General features: G+C 34.5%; 1 protein-coding gene across 1 annotated transcript in view; it reads right to left on the bottom strand.

Moving 5' to 3' along the window:
* LOC139748923 (proteasome assembly chaperone 2) overlaps positions 1-15,849 on the bottom strand; it is a 27,153-nt gene extending 11,304 nt beyond the window's left edge. The window contains exons 1-3 of the mRNA XM_071662285.1: positions 15,681-15,849; positions 11,673-11,744; positions 2,710-2,780 (exon numbers count right to left, since the gene is read on the bottom strand). Of these exons, the coding sequence (XP_071518386.1) occupies positions 2,710-2,780; positions 11,673-11,744; positions 15,681-15,743 (206 nt within the window). The 5' untranslated portion in view covers positions 15,744-15,849. The remainder of the gene's footprint in view (positions 1-2,709; positions 2,781-11,672; positions 11,745-15,680) is intronic.

Raw genomic sequence — 15,849 nt, 5'->3', positions numbered from 1 at the left:
TGTTAGACTGGGGAGGAGCAGTGTGGTTTCAGAAGTGATAGAGGATGTGTGAAGCAGGTGTTTGCTTCGAAGAATGTGTGTGAGAAATACTCAGAAAAACAAATCGATTTGTATATAGCATTCATGGATGTGGAGATGGCATATGATAGGGTTGATATAGATGCTTTGTGGAAGGTGTTAAGAGTATATGGTGTGGGAGATAAGCTGCTAGAAGCAGTGAAAAGTTTTTATCAAGGAGGTAAGGCAGTGTGCAAGTAGGAAGAGAGGAGAGTGATTGGTTCTCAGTGAAGGTCGGTCTGCAGTAGGGGTGTGTGATGTCCCCATGGTTGTTTATTTTGTTTATGGATGAGGTGGTTAGGGAGGTAAGTGCTAGACTTTTGGAGAAGGGGGGGGGAGGCAATTATACAGTCTGTTGGGGATGAGAGGGCCTGAGAAGTGAGTCAGTTGTTGTCCGCTAATCATACAGGTCTGGTGGCTGATTCGAGTGAGAAACAGCAGAGGTTGGTGACTGAATTTGGAAAAGTGTGTGAAAGGAGAGAGTTGAGAGTAAATGTGAATAAGGGAAAGGTTATTAGGTTTAGCAGAGTTGAGGGACAAGTTAATTAGGAGGTAAGTTTGCATGGAGAAAAATTGGAGGAAGTGAAGTCTTTTAGATATTTAGATATTTAGCAGTGAATGGAAACATGGAAGTGGAAGTAAGTCACAGTGTGGGGAAGGGTGCAAAGATTCTGGAAGCAATGAAGAATGTGTGGAAGGAGAGAACATTATCTTGGAGAGCAAAAATGGATATGTTTGAAGGAGTAATAGTTCCAACAATTCATATGGTTGTGAGGCATGGGCTATAGATAGGGTCGTAGAGAGGAGGGTGGATGTGTTGGAAATGAAATGTTTGAGGACAATATGTGGTGTGAGGTGGTTTGATTAAGTAATGAAAGGGTAAGAGAGATGTGAGGAAATAAAAAGTGTGGCTGAGAGAGCAGAAGAGGGTATGTTAAGTTATTTGGACATATGGAGAGAATGAGTGAGGAAAGATTAACAAAGAGGATATATGTGTCAGAGGTAGAGGAAACAAGGAGAGGCCGGAGACCATATTGGAGGTGGAAGGATGGAGTGAATAAGATTTTGAGTGACTGGGGCCTGAACATAAAGGAGGGTGAGAAGCATGCATGGAATAGAGTGAATTGGAATGATGTGGTATACCAGGGTCAATGTGCTGTCAGTGGACTGAACCAAGGCCTGTGAAGTGTCTAGGGTAAACCTTGGAAAGGTTTGTGGGGCCTGGATGTGCATAGGGAGCTGTAGTTTCGGTGGACTGCACATGGCAGCTAGAGACTGAGTGTGAGTGAATGTGTCCTTTTTTGTCTGTTTTCCTGGTGCTACCTTGCTGAAGCAGGGGGTAGCAATTGCTGTTTCCTGTGGGGTAGGGTAGTGCCAGGAATGGATGAAGGCAAGCAAGTAAGAATATATACATGGGTATATATGTATGTCTGTGTATGTTTATGTATATGCGTGTGTGGTGGCATCTATGTACATACATGTATATGAGTGGATAGGCCATTCTTCGTCTGTTTCCTGGAGCTACCTCGCTGATGCTGGGGACGGTGATCACATATAATAATAAAAAACAAAATTATTACCATCATTCTAAAGAGAGGCAGAGGGTGGTGAAGGCCCGTGAAAATTTGTAGTTATTTAAGAAAAGAGGAAATGACATACATGTGAGAGAATTCAAGCAGCACCAGACCAATGAATGTCATGATCAACTTTGGTGGTGGAAGAAATCAGAAACTCATGAGTGTGTTGAGAGTGGAAAGACATACAGATGTTTCAGTGAGAAAAACCTGAAAACGTTTCTGCAGCTCAATAGAATTCATATTATAGCTTGCCTTCTCCTTTCTACTACTGACATATAAAACTCTGCACTTTCAGACATTAAACTTCATTTGCCACCAGTGAGTCTAGCCCATCATTTTGTATATGTCAGCATGAAACTGCAGCCATTCAATTTCTGTTCTACATATTTTTCCCAATTTAATATCATCTGCAAATTTTGATAATCTACAATGCAGCCCATCATCAATATCATTTACAAGTGGAATGTATGGCTGAATGGCGACAGAGGGGTTGGCATGCAGAAGAGTGTGGACCAGGTGTTTGCTCTGAAGCTTTAGAGTGAGAAAAACTTGGAGAAAGAGTAAGGAAGGTATATGGCACTTATGAATTTGGAAAAAGCATAAGATTCAGCTGAAAGAGGGGCCTTTTGGAAGGTGCTAAAAATATAAGGTAAATGGAGTTACTAAATGTAGTGAGGAATTTTACCAGAAGAGTAAGAGAAGTGTGCAAACAGTAAGAGATATGGGTGAGAAGTTTCTGGTGAACATGGGTCATGTTAAGAATGTGCAGTCACTATGATTGTTTAATATATTTAAAGATGGTGTTGTGAAGGAGGTAAATGCAAGGATCTTAGAGTAAAGGGCAGGTCTGTGGTATATTGGGAAAGAGCTGCATGGAAGATGAATCAGTTGCTGTTTGCTTATGACATACCTTTGGTGGCAGACTCCAGATACTGGTGATGGTGAAAAGAGAAAGATGAGGTACACATGAACAAAAGTAAGGTAATAAGATTCAACAAAGAGATGAGACACAATGGTATGTGTGTAAAGTAAGTTTGAAATGGAAGAACCTGGAAAAGTTGAGTGCTTTAGGTACCTGGGGATGGACTTAGCTTCCTTTTCCACCTTGATCCTTTCAATTTCCATGATTCCATACAATGCCAAGTCCTGGGTGCATTAAGGTGCATGTGGAGGTAGATTTTACAAATCATACAAAGATGGGTAGTCTCAACAGCATTGTACATATGCTATTCTTGGGTCTTGAATGCATTACAAAGGAAGAGAGTCAAAACATAAGGACTGACAGTGTCAGAGAAAGGTGAGGTAATAATTGCATTTTAATTGAGACAGCAGGGTGTGCTAAAATGGTTTAGACACAGTGTGAGGATGAACAATATGAACTGTTTATGGGGATCTATATGTCAAGATGGAGGTTACAAGAAAGAAAGGAAAACTGGGAAGGGGATGGAAGGACATAGTTCAGAAGATCTGAACCCTAAATATTCAAGGCAGTGAGAAACTGGTATAAGATAGAATGAAGTGGACTGATGTGATATATGAGGGCGCTATGCTATCAATGGGCACATGAAGCATGCAAGGTAATCCATGAAGCAGTCAGTGTGGCTTGGCTGTTGGATGAACAGTAAGCACTGGCTTCACTCCAAGTACAATATTCAATACAGCTAAAAAGTTCCAGGTTCCTCTCTTCAATCATACTACTTATCTTTCCTTCTCATCCTGCTTACTAACACACACATTCAGACACACCAGCCTGAGCCTAAAGGGTGGATGAGCACACCTTGTTCCTACGTTTAGAAACTGAAATGCAAGAGGGGGAGGCTCTAATTTCAGTGCAACAAACATGAAATGAGTGGATGTGAACAAATGAAGCTGTTCTTTGTTTGCTCCTCACACTACATCACTATGCAGAATTGGCAAATGAGTATAATAACAAAAAACAGTATCTGTAATATGGAATATGAAAATGTATGAAATAATAATTACCAGGGCATGTGAAGTGTCTGGGGTAAACCATGGAAAGGTCTGTTGGAAAGGGAGCTGTGGTTTTGGTGCATTACACATGACAGCTAGAGACTGAGTGTGAATGAATGTGGCCCTTTTTGTCTGTTTTCCAGGCACTACCTCGCTGAAGCAGAGGGTAGTGATGCTGTTTCCTATAGGGTGGGGTAGTGACAGGAATAGATGAAGGCAAGCAAGTATGAACATATACAAGTGTATGTATGTATATGTTTGTGTATGTGTACGTATATGTATGTATATGTGCGTATGTGGGCGTTTATACATATATACAAGTATATGAGTGGATGGGTCATTCTTCATCTGTTTCCTGGTGCTACATCCCTGATGCAGGAAATGGCGATTATGTATAATAAATGATTAATGAAATAATAATAATAATGACAATTAAAATAATAATATCCCTGGGGATAGGGGAGAAAGCATACATATTTCCTGCACGTCATAGAAGGTGACTACGAGGGGTGGAAGTGGGTGGCTGGAAATCTTCCCTTACTGTATTGCTTTCCAAAAGAACAAAGCAAAGAGCCATGTGAGGAATTTCCCTCTCAGGCTAATTTGTCTGTTCTTGATGCTACCGCACTCAAGTGGGAGTCCTCTATTCTTAACGCTACCTTGCTAAACCGGGAAATGGCAAATATGTATGAAAAAAGTAATAATCAGTGGTACCTCACGGAAGCAGGGGGTAGCACTGCTATTTCCTGTGGGGTGGGGTAGTGCCAGGAATGGATGAAGGCTAGCAAGTTTGAATATGTACATGTCTACATAAGTATATATCTATGTACGTCTATGTATGTGTATGCACATGTATGTATATGTGTATATGTTGATATGTATATGTATGTATAAGTGTATATGTTGATATGTATATGTATGTATAAGTGTATATGTTGATATGTATATGTATGTATAAGTGTATATGTTGATATGTATATGTATGTATAAGTGTATATGTTGATATGTATATGTATGTATAAGTGTATATGTTGATATGTATATGTATGTATAAGTGTATATGTTGATATGTATATGTATGTATAAGTGTATATGTTGATATGTATATGTATGTATAAGTGTATATGTTGATATGTATATGTATGTATAAGTGTATATGTTGATATGTATATGTATGTATAAGTGTATATGTTGATATGTATATGTATGTATAAGTGTATATGTTGATATGTATATGTATGTATAAGTGTATATGTTGATATGTATATGTATGTATAAGTGTATATGTTGATATGTATATGTATGTATAAGTGTATATGTTGATATGTATATGTATGTATAAGTGTATATGTTGATATGTATATGTATGTATAAGTGTATATGTTGATATGTATATGTATGTATAAGTGTATATGTTGATATGTATATGTATGTATAAGTGTATATGTTGATATGTATATGTATGTATAAGTGTATATGTTGATATGTATATGTATGTATAAGTGTATATGTTGATATGTATATGTATGTATAAGTGTATATGTTGATATGTATATGTATGTATAAGTGTATATGTTGATATGTATATGTATGTATAAGTGTATATGTTGATATGTATATGTATGTATAAGTGTATATGTTGATATGTATATGTATGTATAAGTGTATATGTTGATATGTATATGTATGTATAAGTGTATATGTTGATATGTATATGTATGTATAAGTGTATATGTTGATATGTATATGTATGTATAAGTGTATATGTTGATATGTATATGTATGTATAAGTGTATATGTTGATATGTATATGTATGTATAAGTGTATATGTTGATATGTATATGTATGTATAAGTGTATATGTTGATATGTATATGTATGTATAAGTGTATATGTTGATATGTATATGTATGTATAAGTGTATATGTTGATATGTATATGTATGTATAAGTGTATATGTTGATATGTATATGTATGTATAAGTGTATATGTTGATATGTATATGTATGTATAAGTGTATATGTTGATATGTATATGTATGTATAAGTGTATATGTTGATATGTATATGTATGTATAAGTGTATATGTTGATATGTATATGTATGTATAAGTGTATATGTTGATATGTATATGTATGTATAAGTGTATATGTTGATATGTATATGTATGTATAAGTGTATATGTTGATATGTATATGTATGTATAAGTGTATATGTTGATATGTATATGTATGTATAAGTGTATATGTTGATATGTATATGTATGTATAAGTGTATATGTTGATATGTATATGTATGTATAAGTGTATATGTTGATATGTATATGTATGTATAAGTGTATATGTTGATATGTATATGTATGTATAAGTGTATATGTTGATATGTATATGTATGTATAAGTGTATATGTTGATATGTATATGTATGTATAAGTGTATATGTTGATATGTATATGTATGTATAAGTGTATATGTTGATATGTATATGTATGTATAAGTGTATATGTTGATATGTATATGTATGTATAAGTGTATATGTTGATATGTATATGTATGTATAAGTGTATATGTTGATATGTATATGTATGTATAAGTGTATATGTTGATATGTATATGTATGTATAAGTGTATATGTTGATATGTATATGTATGTATAAGTGTATATGTTGATATGTATATGTATGTATAAGTGTATATGTTGATATGTATATGTATGTATAAGTGTATATGTTGATATGTATATGTATGTATAAGTGTATATGTTGATATGTATATGTATGTATAAGTGTATATGTTGATATGTATATGTATGTATAAGTGTATATGTTGATATGTATATGTATGTATAAGTGTATATGTTGATATGTATATGTATGTATAAGTGTATATGTTGATATGTATATGTATGTATAAGTGTATATGTTGATATGTATATGTATGTATAAGTGTATATGTTGATATGTATATGTATGTATAAGTGTATATGTTGATATGTATATGTATGTATAAGTGTATATGTTGATATGTATATGTATGTATAAGTGTATATGTTGATATGTATATGTATGTATAAGTGTATATGTTGATATGTATATGTATGTATATGTGTATATGTTGATATGTATATGTATGTATAAGTGTATATGTTGATATGTATATGTATGTATAAGTGTATATGTTGATATGTATATGTATGTATAAGTGTATATGTTGATATGTATATGTATGTATAAGTGTATATGTTGATATGTATATGTATGTATAAGTGTATATGTTGATATGTATATGTATGTATAAGTGTATATGTTGATATGTATATGTATGTATAAGTGTATATGTTGATATGTATATGTATGTATAAGTGTATATGTTGATATGTATATGTATGTATAAGTGTATATGTTGATATGTATATGTATGTATAAGTGTATATGTTGATATGTATATGTATGTATAAGTGTATATGTTGATATGTATATGTATGTATAAGTGTATATGTTGATATGTATATGTATGTATAAGTGTATATGTTGATATGTATATGTATGTATAAGTGTATATGTTGATATGTATATGTATGTATAAGTGTATATGTTGATATGTATATGTATGTATAAGTGTATATGTTGATATGTATATGTATGTATAAGTGTATATGTTGATATGTATATGTATGTATATGTTTGTGTATGTGTACGTATATGTATGTATAAGTGTATATGTTGATATGTATATGTATGTATAAGTGTATATGTTGATATGTATATGTATGTATAAGTGTATATGTTGATATGTATATGTATGTATAAGTGTATATGTTGATATGTATATGTATGTATAAGTGTATATGTTGATATGTATATGTATGTATAAGTGTATATGTTGATATGTATATGTATGTATAAGTGTATATGTTGATATGTATATGTATGTATAAGTGTATATGTTGATATGTATATGTATGTATAAGTGTATATGTTGATATGTATATGTATGTATAAGTGTATATGTTGATATGTATATGTATGTATAAGTGTATATGTTGATATGTATATGTATGTATAAGTGTATATGTTGATATGTATATGTATGTATAAGTGTATATGTTGATATGTATATGTATGTATAAGTGTATATGTTGATATGTATATGTATGTATAAGTGTATATGTTGATATGTATATGTATGTATAAGTGTATATGTTGATATGTATATGTATGTATAAGTGTATATGTTGATATGTATATGTATGTATAAGTGTATATGTTGATATGTATATGTATGTATAAGTGTATATGTTGATATGTATATGTATGTATAAGTGTATATGTTGATATGTATATGTATGTATAAGTGTATATGTTGATATGTATATGTATGTATAAGTGTATATGTTGATATGTATATGTATGTATAAGTGTATATGTTGATATGTATATGTATGTATAAGTGTATATGTTGATATGTATATGTATGTATATGTGTATATGTTGATATGTATATGTATGTATAAGTGTATATGTTGATATGTATATGTATGTATAAGTGTATATGTTGATATGTATATGTATGTATAAGTGTATATGTTGATATGTATATGTATGTATAAGTGTATATGTTGATATGTATATGTATGTATAAGTGTATATGTTGATATGTATATGTATGTATAAGTGTATATGTTGATATGTATATGTATGTATAAGTGTATATGTTGATATGTATATGTATGTATAAGTGTATATGTTGATATGTATATGTATGTATAAGTGTATATGTTGATATGTATATGTATGTATAAGTGTATATGTTGATATGTATATGTATGTATAAGTGTATATGTTGATATGTATATGTATGTATAAGTGTATATGTTGATATGTATATGTATGTATAAGTGTATATGTTGATATGTATATGTATGTATAAGTGTATATGTTGATATGTATATGTATGTATAAGTGTATATGTTGATATGTATATGTATGTATAAGTGTATATGTTGATATGTATATGTATGTATAAGTGTATATGTTGATATGTATATGTATGTATAAGTGTATATGTTGATATGTATATGTATGTATAAGTGTATATGTTGATATGTATATGTATGTATAAGTGTATATGTTGATATGTATATGTATGTATAAGTGTATATGTTGATATGTATATGTATGTATAAGTGTATATGTTGATATGTATATGTATGTATAAGTGTATATGTTGATATGTATATGTATGTATAAGTGTATATGTTGATATGTATATGTATGTATAAGTGTATATGTTGATATGTATATGTATGTATAAGTGTATATGTTGATATGTATATGTATGTATAAGTGTATATGTTGATATGTATATGTATGTATAAGTGTATATGTTGATATGTATATGTATGTATAAGTGTATATGTTGATATGTATATGTATGTATAAGTGTATATGTTGATATGTATATGTATGTATAAGTGTATATGTTGATATGTATATGTATGTATAAGTGTATATGTTGATATGTATATGTATGTATAAGTGTATATGTTGATATGTATATGTATGTATAAGTGTATATGTTGATATGTATATGTATGTATAAGTGTATATGTTGATATGTATATGTATGTATAAGTGTATATGTTGATATGTATATGTATGTATAAGTGTATATGTTGATATGTATATGTATGTATAAGTGTATATGTTGATATGTATATGTATGTACATATGCGTGTATGGGTATTTATGTATATATATGTGTATGTGAGTGGATGGGCCATTCTTCATCTGTTTCCTGGCACTACCTTGCTGACGTGGGAAATGGCAATCAAGTGTAATACATAAAATTATCAATAAATAATGATAATAATAATCATAATAATAATAATAACAACAATAATGATTTACTTCCAAATTTCTGGCATAAAACACAAAATGATCTCATATTCGAATAATCATAAGACAAGTCTCTTACAATCAAATGGGTTACTGTCAACTAAGACTGTAAATAAATGATAATAAACCATCATTCACAAATGGGATATTATTGGCACAATGCCTTTACCTAGGTACACTGGACTAACAAACATTACAAACTACTTAACAGTCCAGTATTAACCTAACATATTTCAGACTTGGAGAACCATAAATACAAAATCTAGTTAACCCTCCAACCTCACAAACAAGGTTTTGCTCCAAGCATGTACAATGCCTTTGCTTCTAGATGAAAAACGTTTTTAATCCTAAAAGTTAAACAATATATAAGTAAATTCAGCCTAGCAAAATCCACACATAAATAGCCGTGCCACAAGTATTACAGATAAAAGTGGACATTGTTGCCACCACACTTGTTTTAACAATCAAATTTTTGGGAGTGTCCAATGGCGGGCAACAAAAAGTGTACACCTGACATATAGGAGATCAGCTACGAGAAGCAAACACCCATAAAACTGCTCACATCTGAAGAAGGAAGAATAAGGGAAGGCATGACTACATATCTTAAGTTTCTGATTGAATGTGACAATTTCAGCATGAAGCAACTCCTTGAAACAAGGAGAAACCAAATAGCTTTAGGACACACAACAGAAAAGTGAAGGAAAGAATACTATAATCAAAAGATATAAACAAAACTTTCTACAGATATCAAGAAAGCATTAAACTGAAGCAGCTAAGTGAAGTAGTGAATGTGGTGAACGTATAGAAAATCAACAATCTGTAAAACTTCCTCCCTATACCGGTATGTGCAAATTGGTAATTCAAACAAATTCATTATTATTACTATTTTGCTTTGTCGCTGTCTCCCACTCCTACGAGGTAGCGCAAGGAAACAGACGAAAGAAATGGCCCAACCCACCCCCACACACATGCACACACACACACATCCACACATGCAAACATACACACCCACACATCCCAACGTACACACATATATACACACAGAGACACACACATATACACACATGCACACAATTCACACTGTCTGCCCCTACTCACCCCCACTGCCACCCAGCCACACACGAAATAACATCCCCCTCCCCCCTCATGTGCGCGAGGCAGCGCTAGGAAAAGACAACAAAGGCCCCATTCGCTCACACTCAGTCTCTAGCTGTCATGCAATAATGCCCGAAACCACAGCTCCCTTTCCACATCCAGGCCCCACAGAACTTTCCATGGTTTACCCCAGATGCTTCACATGCCCTGATTCAATCCACTGACAGCACATCGAACCCGGTATACCACATTGATCCAATTCACTCTATTCCTTGCCTGCCTTTCACCCTCCTGCATGTTCAGGCCCCGATCACTCAAAATCTTTTTCACTCCATCTTTCCACCTCCAATTTGGTCTCCCACTTCTCCTCATTCCCTCCACCTCCGACACATATATCCTCTTGGTCAATCTTTCCTCACTCATTCTCTCCATGTGCCCAAACCATTTCAAAACACCCTCTTCTGCTCTCTCAACCACGCTCTTTTTATTTCCACACATCTCTCTTACACTTACATTACTTACTCGATCAAACCACCTCACACCACATATTGTCCTCAAACATCTCATTTCCAGCACATCCACCCTCCTGCACACAACTCTATCCATAGCCCACGCCTCGCAACCATACAACATTGTTGGAACCACCATTCCTTCAAACATAGCCATTTTTGCTTTCGGAGATAATGTTCTCGACTTCCAAACATTCTTCAAGGCTCCAGGGATTTTCGCCCCCTCCGCCACCCTATGATTTACTTCCGCTTCCATGGTTCCATCTGCTGCCAGATCCACTCCCAGATATCTAAAACACTTTACTTCCTCCAGTTTTTCAAACAAATACGTATACATAAACACAATGAAAAATCACAGTTCTGGGCAGAGTAATCTGAACAAGAAACCACAAATGAAGTTGGAAAATATTTCTTAAACCATGTCATGAATGGCTGAAATACTGTACATCAAATATGGACAAACTGCATGTACTGAATTTTTGAAAATATATAAAATGCAAGATTCAGGTGTGGCATCAACAGTTAAACTCATATCTCGCACATGCAAACAGTTCAATAAATGAACATACCTTTTCTGTGGTTAAATTTGTGATGAGGAGGTCTACAGCAAGTTGACCCACATTTCCTACACTTACAGATGGCTGAAAAAATCAATTATTCTAAATCAATGACAATCCGAAAATAAGTTCTGGATGAATTGCTACTTAATAAATATCATGTCATAACATTCATTTGGCTGTTCATACTTTTGTTACTTCAGAACACTCAGTGAACATACTTGGCATTACTGTAACATTCACTCTATCTTGGAAACCCCACATTACAGACATAGCAAAGTCTGCCCCTAAGAAACTGGGAGTCTTGGTTAGCTGTCAAAATTTCCTATCTTCTAGACAGCTGCTCCATTTATGCAAAGAAATGATCTATCCCTGTATGGAGTAGTTCAAGCTCTACATCCTTACTTGCCAGAGTTGAGTCAGAAAGAGTCTAACATATAAACTCTCCCATGATAACTTCAAAACTTGACCTGCATACCGTACACCAAAATGTCGATTCAACTTCCCTCCTCCATAGGTATCAATTTGGTTTTTGCTCCTGAGAGTTGGCTGCTAGTGTGCTCGCACCACTAGCTAGACCAAGCAATATTCAACAAGCTATTGCACCATAAGATTACTGTGTGGCTATTGGCATATCAGGAGTGGCCTGTTTTGATAACTGCTTCTTTTCCTATATCACAAAGTTTTGGATCTCTATTCTCTAATGTTTTCCCAATAACTATGACCTGGCACACAAAAAAAAATAGGTCTTTCACTTCCTTCAAAATTCATAAATACTTTGCCTTACCTCTTCTTTTTCCCTTTCATTAACCTCTCTGTATCTCAGTTCTGGCCTAGCCTTGATGAGGACCTTCGTCCATGACCAGAGCCCCCAATGTAAAAATAAAAAGGGGAGAGGGGGTTCACACACTATTTCTTGTTGCAAACTAGCACTCTTCTTACTATAGTAAGTGTCTGCATCTCAAACAATTACTAGGGTTAGGTATGTTTGGTTGGGATTGTTTATCTTTTTGTGTGATTCTTCATACTATCCAATATCTACCTTTAGCTTCAGAGCTCTTCCAACTTTAGAGGGACTTACCCCTCAGTGGATAAACCTTGTTTTACATGATCAAGACACGTCTAACACAATTGCATTATGTGATGGGAATGATTACAATAAAATGATTTTTGCCAATTTCCCAAGTTAAGAGCAATAAAACACTAGTTTTACTCTGCAACCCTATCAGTTTTGGAATATGATCACTGTTTAGCAATAGCAGTGCAGTGTGTTGAGAAGAAAATTAGTGGCAATGCTTTCTTTTCTTTCTTTTCTTTCAAACTATTCGCCATTTCCCGCATTAGCGAGGTAGCGTTAAGAACAGAGGACTGGGCCTTTGAGGGAATACCCTCACCTGGCCCAATTCTCTGTTCCTTCTTTTGGAAAATTAAAAAAAACGAGAGGGGAGGATCTTGTCAGTGGCAATGCATGGTTCTATAATCTTTTCTTATTCTTTGATAATAATCAACCATATAATAAAAGGGGCTATGAAGCCCCAAGGAACTGATAAAAAGGAATTAAAAACTAATATGTCTTTGAATCAATAAAACCTACAAAAACCTTACCTTACTTCCCCTTCCAGCCCAGATTTAAGTTTTATTGTCATTGTAGAAATATACCATTAATTTTCTTGTCTGCTCCTAGTGGTTGCATGGCCATAAAGCATTTGTTGACATAATCATTCTGTGAAGAAAACAGAATACAGGCCTACGAAGAAAAGTGAAAATGAGGACTTATTATATAAAAGTAGCAGAAACAATCCTACAGTAACTTTACCAACTGTACCTTCCCTTGCACCTCAGATTATCTTTAGGTTCAGTAGGGTTGAGGGACAAGTTAATTGGGAGGTAAATTTGAATGGAGAAAAACTGGAGGAAGTGAAGTGTTTCAGATATCAGGGAGTGGACTTAGCAGCGGATGGAACCATGAAAGCAGATGTGAGTCACAGGGTGGGGGAGGGGGCGAAGGTTCTGGGAGCGTTGAAGAATGTGCGGAAGGCAAGAACATTATCTAGGAGCAAAAGTGGGTATGTTTGAAGGAATAGTGGCTCCAACAATGTTGTACGGTTGCGAGGCATGGGCTATAGATAAGGTTGTGCAGAGGAGGGTGGACATGTTGGAAATGAAATGTTTGAGGACAATATGCGGTGTGAGGTGGTCTGATCAAGTATGTAATGAAAGGGTAAGAAAAATGTGGTAATAAAAAGAGTGTGGTTGAAACAGCAGAAAAGGTTGTGTTGAAATGGTTTGGACATATCTCCGAGGAAAACTGACAAAGAGGATATATGTGTCAGAGGTGGAGAGAACAAAGAGAAGCGGGAGACCAAATTGGAGGTGGAAGGATGGAGTGAAAAAGATTTTGAGCGATCAGGGCCTCAACATACAGGGGAGGTGAGAGGTGTGCAAGGAATAAAGTGAATTGGAACAATGTGGTATACCAGGGTCAATGTGCTGTCAATGGATTGAACCAGGGTATGTAAAGTGTCTGGGGTAAACCATGGAAAGGCTTGTGGGGCCTGGGTGTGTAAAGGGAGCTGTGGTTTCAGTGCATTACACATGACAGCTAAAGACTGAGTGTGAATGAATGTGACCTTTTTTTGTCTTTTCCTGGCACTATCTCGCTGGAGGGGGGATGCTATTTCATGTGTAGCAGGGTGGCGACGGAAATGGATGAAGGCAGCAGACATGAATATGTACATGTGTATATATGTATATATCTATGTATGTATAAGCTAAAATGTATATGTATGTATATGTGCGTGTATGGGCGTTTATGTACATACATGAGTATGTGGGTGGGTTGGGCCATTTCTCGTCTGTTTCCTTGCACTACCTTGCTGACGCAGGAGACGGCAATTAATTATAATAAATAAATGAATAAATAAATATGAAATACCATTTACTCTTAGGCCACATGGTGAAGTAAGTTTAATGGTATCATGTTCACCGATGGTTTTATGTTTTGTGTTTACACAAAAGCACACACTGCCAAGGATGTATATGTAGATGCTGCACTCATACTGTTTTTCAACTTAAAACCGAGGTAAATATTGGCTGCCAGAGAAAGCTAAGAAGAGTTTTCCTAAGTTTTGATGGTCCATAGGTGTTTCACCTCATTTTAGTTTTTCTGACCTCACATTTTCCCTGAGTATTATAGCCCTTCCTACTATCAAGTCATCTGCTATCGCACGGTAAGAAATATTGCTTCATATTATGCTCTATTTCTCTAATTAAATTCTCCACACACAGCATTACCACTGTAAAATCATATGTCAAAGGCAAGGAAATGGTGGAGTTATCAATTACCCGTTTGGGGATTTCTCAGAAATAACTTACGGATTTGGGAGACATGCTTATCAGTGCAGTCCTTATACTCTGTTAAAGTGATTTAGACTGAGGAAATGTACGAAGGAGAATTGTCATTTACCCTTCAGTAACAGATAATGATGGTAGGGAGGGCTGTGATGATCAAGGAAAATATCCAAATGTACCAGTTGCATGTGGCTGGAGGAAGTTAATGCATTCAGTTAAGCAAGATTTGCATAGGTTTTACTGATTTCTAGTGGCGTTCCCCTAAATTTTACTTTATATTTTCATAACTATCATTAATCACTGATGAATCATGAAAAGCTCCGAGTCACGTTCTCACAGTCTACATCATATCTACTAGAAAAAGTAGTTTAGTGATGGGCGTGTTTTCCCTAAATACACGGTATTTTAATGTACCAGACAACGGGCACACATTGTTCTGCCTCTGGCTCAGGGGTCTTCGATTTACTTATGAGTCATTGTTTGGTATATAGTATAAAAAAGAAACTATGGATGCAGTTTTTAAAGTATCATCAATACTTCTAAGCATTCAGTCCTACATAAGCAAAGGTCATAACCCATTATGTTGGGTTATATGATGGGTTGCCTCAGATCTTCTCACATCATATGGGTTTTAGGACCCCAGAGAACACTTTACAGAACTGAACTTACCAAAATTAAAGTGTAGCCAGCGAGATTCCGATGATCACCCCTGTTCTTCGGAACAAAGAGCATTTTATGTATTTCTAGTCTTCTTTATATCAGACAGAAGTGGACAACAGACGAATGACAAGTTTGTTTTGGGAGAGTCTGAGGGATAGTCAAGCAACGGAGCAAATAG

Source organism: Panulirus ornatus, chromosome 6 (assembly GCF_036320965.1).
Source record: "Panulirus ornatus isolate Po-2019 chromosome 6, ASM3632096v1, whole genome shotgun sequence".
NCBI classification, from domain to species: Eukaryota; Metazoa; Arthropoda; class Malacostraca; order Decapoda; family Palinuridae; genus Panulirus; species Panulirus ornatus.
This window is presented reverse-complemented; position numbering and strand designations above follow the sequence as displayed.